Genomic DNA, 8,427 nt, shown 5'->3' on the forward strand with positions numbered 1-8,427 from the left:
GTTGCTAATACTGTGGAATTGTTATAAAGCAACAATCGAGTAGTATTTGTAGTCTTAATGCTGAATTAGTGGTAAGTAAGTCTTATTAAGCATCCGCGGACTTACAAAGCAAGCGAAAACGGCTCGTTTAGATAAAACACTTTGACAAATGATGGTATCGTCATCGTTTGTGTAAAAACTTTCGCAGCCAATGAACTTTTCACATGGAAAATAAAAATAATTAAAAATTGAAACAAGTAGCGCATTAGCTGACTCCTTATTTTTGGGTAAAATCGAAACAATTTTTAAGAGACGACATGCACAACCCCTCAAAACTAGTCACATTGATATATTGCCTCCGGTTTCGCTAAGATCAGGATTTGAACTGGTGGTCGCGAAAACCACTTTTCAATTTGCCCGTGCGAACACATTGGATATTTGCAATTATGTACCTTGGAAACGAAAAATTGCGCTTAATCAACCTTAGCACTAATTGTAATGCTAGTTAAGAGATATAAGTTACGCCCATTAAAAAAAAAAAGGTTTTCACAGAGCCACATACATACATATGTATGTACATATGTTTATGGACTAGAATACATGAATGCCTGCGTGTTTGAATCTGTGCACTACAGCATTGAAGGAAAGCAGCATGAGTAGCTTAACAGAAATTACAATTATGGCAATAATTTCTTTAAAAATGAATTGTAAATTGTAATTGTCGAATTTGAGTAAAAAGTTTCAATAATTATACCTATGGAAAATCACTAATAAGTAGTGGGGGAAAGGAGGAAAATTTTGAAATACATACATACATATGATGTATGTACACTTGTACTGCACACAAACATAAGGTTTCTGTGTGCAAAATTTGATGTCTCCAGGTCTCTTATTGTCTATAAGATCTAGGTGTACATACATATGTATGTACATATGTACGTTTATACTGACGGGTGGACATGCTTGTTTCTGCCTGATACATTTCGACTTTGCACAAACATAATATACCCTTATGCCTTTCAGGTATAGGGTATAAATATATAACGAATACAAAGCGGAAATAAATATATAAATGCAATATTACGAAAACGGGAACGCTAATTTGGAATATTTCAACTAATCTAAGTGGCACCATCAACCTCGAAATAATACGGAATATAATATATTAAAATTTCTACGCAAAGTCAAATATATAAAATATATTGTAAGCTACGGAATAATACGCTAAGAAATTAATTTTAATTTAATTTTGTTCTACAAAGAAAATGCTCTTCGATAAATATTGCAGACGGTCATTTTACAAGTTACTGATTACTGGGCCTAATATTAGCGATGCATGGTCCGATAATTTTGAATGTATCGATACATCGGAAAAAATCGACGCAATACATTGATGTATATTTTTTTTATATTACAAATCGAAATCCGTGTTCATTTTTTCGTTGTCGAAGTGACAATTTATTTATTATAAATAAATAAATGCTGCTATATTTATTATTAAATATTATATAAAAATACTGAATGTAAACTTTCTCCTAATCAGCTTGCGTGTAACAAATAAATTTGTAATTATGTGTAATTTACCACTTAAATATCGTCAAGTTTGTCGATTGTGCCTCACATTGGTAAATGAGTGCGAAATAACAAAACTTCAAATATATAGTTCGTCACCGGTGTACTCCAATGTGGACTCCTTAACTTTAACCCCATTCAATGAAAAAATAAAGCAGTGCAAATGCAATTTAACAGAAAGTTCAACAAAATGTTTAAACTCGAATGAATGTAGTTGTGATAACCCACTATCAGTAGTTGTGACCAAACATGAAGATGAAGTGGACCCTAGTGAACCATCAGAAATTCATACAAACTTTTACACACCGAATGTGCCTTCTAACGTTGCTCATTCGTTTTCATTTTCTAACAAAAATTTATTGGAACGGCAAATGACAGTCTCTTCAGTATTGAAATTGCGATCATCGCCCACGCAAGTCGTGCAACAACAGGAAACAAAGGAATCATGTGAAGTCAGAAGCACAAAATTTCAATTAGAAAACGATTTTCCAAAGAGAGAACAAGCTATTGGTGAAAATAATGGTAAATCAACAAATACAAGACGATCTAATGAAAACAGTGGCAATGTTTTTATGGAGGAGGAAGAGCACAGTGATGATTCATCACCACACATTACAATTCAGATACTCAACTGTCTCTCTATTAAGGTAAGCCGAACGAGCTTTTAATATACATATGTATGTATATAATTATATATACACATGTATATGATATCAGAGAGAAGAAAAAATAGATATATATGAATACATATCAATAAACAGAATAATCATAATAATAAATATAATGAATTACTTATTTGAGATATATAAATATATATCTTATTATCTAAGTATTCTCTTATATCATGGCAACTTCTATGTATTTATACATATACGAATGCGCATCTACCAGCTAAGCCCACATGTTTTATGTTTATATGAAGAAAACATAATATAGATGTTGGTTACATTGGTATTTAGGAAATTCTGTGCTGATGATGCACTATTAGGCTGATGTCAGACCGTGGGTTATCAACAATGCGAAGCAAGGGGCGACGCTCGACTAAGCAATGCATGTGTGTTCTATGAAGTTCCTCGAAAGGTGGAAGGGTATAAGAAAGAGGCAAAGCAAATGCACGTAATAAAGCTAGCGCGAAGTGAGAGCAGAAGCTGTTATTAAAAAGTTGTAAACCATTAAGATTTTTGTTTTCAAGTGGAATTATTTTTGTAACTTGTGTGTCAATAAACAATGTTATTTGAACTAAATATTTAATCATTTAAGCAGGTTGCATAGGAATCTTAGTTTGCCAAGTGAACTTACCAAGTTTCTCTGATTTGACTCTGAAATCTTGTAGAAAAAGTTTACCAATAATGAAAGAGCAGGTGGGATGATGCGCTTGCTATATCCTGTACCCGAAGGGTGCGTGGATATGTTATGCAAATGAGCATTTCCAATAGGAACAAAGCATTTTGAAAACCGTAATGCATTTCCGACCAGTATTTCAAATCAATCTGGGGGCCTTCATTTACCAAAATCTCAAAATGCTGAGTTACATTTTTTCAAATTACTCGAAAAACTTAATTCTTTTAAGGTAAAATTACATTTCATATTCCCACTTGAACGTTTCTAGGGTCAAATTGATTTATTCTTTAACTCCTTCAACAAATTACTGGCTCTTATGTTTATAACTACAGATCTAGTCCTGTTATCTTTAGATCCTCACTGATAATTAGGATTCTTTTCATCCTAGTATACAAAATTTCGCTTTTTGCACAACGTAAATTAATAAGTTAATGTAATAATTACTCTTAGCATTCTTTCCGCATCGTAGGGTTTGAGAGGGGGGTTTTTTCCGGATAGGTATTTTATGCGTGCGGCTACTTGTATGTGTTCGGTATTTATCTGGATGTTTGTTTGATAATTTGGAGATGTTTTGTATAAAGTATAAATATTGTAACAAGTAATTTTCATTTCAGCCTTTGCCGAATGATGGATTTCCCACCGTCATCTGCCGAGATTGTAGAGCCAAACTTAAATCTTTTTGGAAGTTTCGTTCAATGGCTCTTAATTCACATGAAGCTCTGAAAGAATTTCTAACAGCGACGGAATGCTCTAATGTTGTAAGTCAATTGTTAATTTTCACCGTTCTTATTTCATAAATGCTGGGTTGGTTATATCTTATCGAGGCTCATCTAGATTTCGCAGCTTAAGCATTCTGCCTTTCGTTATTCGAAATTCAGGTAGCAGATAGCACATGTATTTAATGCACTAAATACGATTGGCCATGCCAAACTTTTAAAACCCGTGAGCCTTTTTTGTTTTGTTTTTAGGTCCCCTATTTAACTTATGTGTGACGTATTCTATATAGTATATAGTGTCTGGTAGATTATTTAAAAATGTTTAATTTTAATTGAGAACGGAAGAAATGTATTAATACAATATTACTTCTGTTAAGTGAAGGCTATTTATAGTTGTCCTCACTCAATCGTGAATGTTTATATTGGAAAAATATTGCATATCTATCGTATTTTTCTAGGACGCGGGAACGCTAGAAATGAAACTGGACACAATCTTGAAATCTTCATCTGAAGCCATAGCTGCGAAGGCTCTTACCGAATTAAGCAAATCTTCAAAAAACATGTTTACCAACTCACAGTTTGATGGAAGCTTTAACAAAACCCACAACGATCGGCTTCAAAATGAAATCACGAAAATGAATGAAATTCGAAATATTCAAACGCCTCCATTATTTCTAAACTCATTCAAATCACCAACAGCCTTATTAAAACCTCCTTTAAGTAATATTAAAAATAAAGAATTCACTGTCCAAGATATTTTTTCGTCGGTGTCTAACGATAGAAAACCCGAAAAAATGTTTGAATTGGATAGGGCTGCAGATAAAAAAGATTCAGAAAATGAACAATATAAAAACATGCAACAGCAACTAGAGACTGCCGCAGTCCTTATGGATATAAGTAAAAAAATAGTTATTTCACCACCTTGCTCGAACCCCCAATCTCCAAGTCTTTCTGCACAGGCAGAAACAAGTATTAAGAGTTCTGTGATAAAATCAAAACGTCCATCAAACAAAAATGAATTTCAAGACGGCGTGGAAATAGATCTATCCATCAAAAAACAAAAATCTGATTTCTTAGATCCACGGAACTTAGTTCCAATACATCACACGAGTCAGCCTCCAATACTTAAAATCAAAGCAAAATCGTCAAGACCTGATGATCGAAATAATGACAGTATTAATATGAATGAAGTCGGGCTGCCTAGTTTCAAAGTTAAAACATCAATAATAGAAATGGGTAAAGGCCGAGAAACTTGCCTATCTGATTCTGAGGATAGCTCTGATTCAAACAAATTGGAAATGGATATTGCATCGTCGGTTAACGAGAGGAAAACGCCCGACAGTATAAATTCAGATCACGCAACAGATGCTGCTACTACTCAACTCTGGCAAGCGTTGGCACGATCAGCTGGTAAGTAACACCAATTATGTTCTACAAATAGTACAAATTTGAAGAACTTTTGAGTAAAGTTCAAAGCAGGAAGGATACATTACATGAATTGCAATTTTGCTTGCTTTATACCAACCAAACCTTTTCAGCTAAAAGCAAAGAAGAAACTCAAGCTAGTGAGCTATTACGAAACATGATGAGTCACCCTTTCGTGTTTTCGGTGCCACCAACAATTTCAATGTCAGTATCAAATGTACCTGATGAACCTATGGGTCTTTTGAAGGTAACAAACAACTCATAGTTTATTTTCTCATTAAAAATATAATTATATATTCTGTGCAGGATTTCTCGGAGGCTCAACTGAACAAAGTTAAAACATGTAGAAGAAAACAAAGTTTTCCTACCAAAACAGATTCTGGAGAAACGGCAGGCGCTAAAGGTGCCGATGTGTTTCCTAGCTTAAAGTCGACATGCAGTGCAACTCTAGAAGCTCAAAAGGAGAAAGAGAAAAAAGTACATATATTATATATATATATATACATATATAAATACATTTAAATATGTATACATAATTGTAATTCATTTTGCTCAATTTTGTTCTAGTATTTTAAAAGTAAGAATACTAACGTTCTACCGGGTACGCAAAAAGATATGTGTTGTTCAAATTGTGGTACTCTCACAACAACCATTTGGAGGCGAAGCGTTAGAGGAGAAATGGTTTGTAATGCCTGTGGATTGTACTTTAAACTTCACGGCGTCAACAGACCCCATTCGATGAGACGTGACACTATACACACCCGGCGCAGGCGTCCAAAAGAATGCGAGAGATCCAAAAAACGTGAGCATTAATGAATATATATTTTGTAATACACGATCCCATGTAGTGTATATATTTATTCTAAATGAGCATGACCATACTAAGTAGTTGACTTAGACATATTCACCTGCTTGGAAAGTAGACTCACCAAACTTGGTATTCAGATACAGTGGTTATTTTCGATTCCCACCCCTCTCTTGCTTCCTCTAAAACAGTCGTAATGTTTCGTTCTCCAATTTTATAACTAAATTCATTGAAGAATATCTATACATAACCTAAAAGCGCTACTCATATACGAAATATTTTACAGTATTTATAAAATAATATATATTGATATATATAGGCATATGCAAGTTTTTCAAAATTGTTCTTAACACACTGAAGTTCTCACCCATGTTGCATAAACTTGAATTAACTTGTTTAACTTTAAATTAGCGTGTTAATAAAATATGTGTGTAAATAAGATAGGAAAAGACATTTTGGTAAGATCTAAAGCCGAATAAAATCCTATCTCCTATATTTAATTGATTAGTAATAAGCTTTTTCTTTTTAATAGGAACTAAAATGCCGTGCTCTTTGGGTGGGGAACATAAAATTGAAGGCATAAACATCTCTATGGAATCTAAGCAGATGGAATGTTTGCCAACCTCTGAACCGCTCAGTGTTTCAGGACTAGTATTAGACGTAAGTACATAACGATTTTACTGTTCCTATAAAAGCAAGTCCCTAACTAAACCCAAAGCAAATTAACGAAAAATTGTATATAAATGATACAATCATATCACATATTCCACATATGAGCAATATCTTTCTGGATCTTGAACTTATCGTATCCAAATGTTGCTTGGGATGGTTCAATAAAATATTACACCATGGAATACTACTTGTATATAGTATATAACTATATCCCGTAGTTGTCAGAGCAAAGAAATGTTTTAATATGAAGGAACCCTTTCAATTTCTGTACCTAAAAGGCACAAGAGTATATTAGCCGTAATTGTAATCTCTCTCCAAGCTCTGCCAGCAGCTGTTGTTGTTGTTACTGCTTGGACTCAACTCTTTACTGCACACTTGCTCTCACACAGCCACGCATAGACACAATCCCGATGCAAATGTGAAGTCGTACACCCCTTTACGTGAGTTCAAATCCCAAAGGAGGTATAATCGATCAAAAAAATGTTAGATAAGGTTTCATTCTAGGCCTTCTCTTAGTCAATAAACGTAATTTATCATTGAGGCGGCTTTTTAAATTTCCAACTCAAATATTTAATATTTTATAGAGATACAAGATCCAAATGTGTGAAGAAGAAGAAGAAGCAAGCGCTTCATCAGCGTTAAAGAACGTGTTTACAAGACGAAAGAAGACACAATGTTCACCGGCCTACAGCGATGTCTGCGAAGCCGAGGAGCTGTCAGTACCACTTAATCTTGTATCCAGTGAAAATAGCAAGTTAACATAAAACGCCAAATTAAACACAGCTTCAACTACTCACAATAAAAATGTTGCAACGCACATCTTATTTATTTACTTAAAAGATAGCAATGAAAAGTTTTATTTCATAAAAACTATATAACTATGTATGTATATATAATACACCAAAATAGAAAGAGAATCTATATACATAAGTATGAATATTGAAATATTTTTAAATTCTTTAACTTAAGCAAGGAAAAAAATTACTTAATTTTTTATACAAAAATAATAATTCAAAACCATTATTTACATCAATATTTTTTGTAATCAATAATTCAGTATTTTTTAATTTATAACTCACATTTAATATATTTAAGTTGGTTTTTAATAACTACTTAATTTAGTTGCAAAAGTGGTTTAATTGATTTGATCAATGAGAAGGTTTGCGGAATACAATACGAACAGAAGAGCGAGAGGAAAATACTATACATATATAACAAATTGAACAAATTTATACACAAACACGTAGAAATATTGAGCTGTAAAAAGCTATCCGCCCTTTTTATGCGGGCGGGCCATGGGCTATGCACACATCAATACATATAGAACGCTTATTATTGAGTAATATCTTATAGTATTGCAATGGTATTAAATACAGAAAAACGCTCGCAGCGACGCAGGCAACATTTGTAAGCATTTCAAAATTAACTGGTAAATCAAAATAGAAGATTGCAGGTTCGGTGTGATTACATTTAAAGATATATACTCCTAGTGTCTTATGTTAAACGGGGAGCAGTGTATTGAAGCTTTGAAAATATAATGAACGGAGCGGGATCGGACCAGAGTATCGCTTAGTGATTCTTGTAACATATTAATATATGATTTCAATAATTTACTAAGAACAGGGTCTGTCTTTGTTTTCAAACCTTCTGGAAACAGCAATAACAATATAATAATTCAATTTAGTCTGTTTTAAAGACGGCATACCTGCAACTGCAAATTATCTAATGAGTAAAACTCTAGTCACCTGCTTACTAGAATAGTACCGGTAATTTAAGAATCTTCTGTTTCTCGAGTAATTCTCTGATTACTTTTTTTTGTTGTGAAAAATCTGTTCGTGTTGTATTCCTCACTCCTTCCGCAAATATGTGTAAAAATATTTAACCCAATGTATTATTTAATTCTAAATTAGGAATCAC

General features: G+C 33.3%; 1 protein-coding gene across 1 annotated transcript; it reads left to right on the forward strand.

The window, feature by feature from the left end:
- The first annotated feature begins 1,540 nt into the window (after positions 1 to 1,540).
- Positions 1,541 to 7,373, forward strand: LOC115631255. The gene is made up of 8 exons (XM_030527968.1): positions 1,541 to 2,198; positions 3,507 to 3,650; positions 4,067 to 5,018; positions 5,147 to 5,280; positions 5,340 to 5,510; positions 5,601 to 5,835; positions 6,371 to 6,498; positions 7,095 to 7,373. Exons 1-8 carry the CDS (start codon positions 1,551 to 1,553, stop codon positions 7,272 to 7,274), a joined length of 2,592 nt encoding a protein of 863 aa, XP_030383828.1. The 5' UTR covers positions 1,541 to 1,550; the 3' UTR covers positions 7,275 to 7,373.
- Positions 7,374 to 8,427: the final 1,054 nt, after the last annotated feature.

Source organism: Scaptodrosophila lebanonensis, unplaced genomic scaffold (assembly GCF_003285725.1).
Source record: "Scaptodrosophila lebanonensis strain 11010-0011.00,11010-0021.00 unplaced genomic scaffold, SlebRS2 tig00001412-arrow-pilon, whole genome shotgun sequence".
NCBI lineage: Eukaryota > Metazoa > Arthropoda > Insecta > Diptera > Drosophilidae > Scaptodrosophila > Scaptodrosophila lebanonensis.

Coding starts and splice junctions, on each gene's coding strand:
- LOC115631255 (XM_030527968.1), top strand. CDS start 1,551: ATGTGTAATTTACCACTTAAATATCGTCAAGTTTGTCGATTGTGCCTC. Junction 5,511..5,600: donor AAAAGGAGAAAGAGAAAAAA/GTACATATATTA, acceptor ATTTTGTTCTAG/TATTTTAAAAGTAAGAATAC. Junction 6,499..7,094: donor TTTCAGGACTAGTATTAGAC/GTAAGTACATAA, acceptor AATATTTTATAG/AGATACAAGATCCAAATGTG.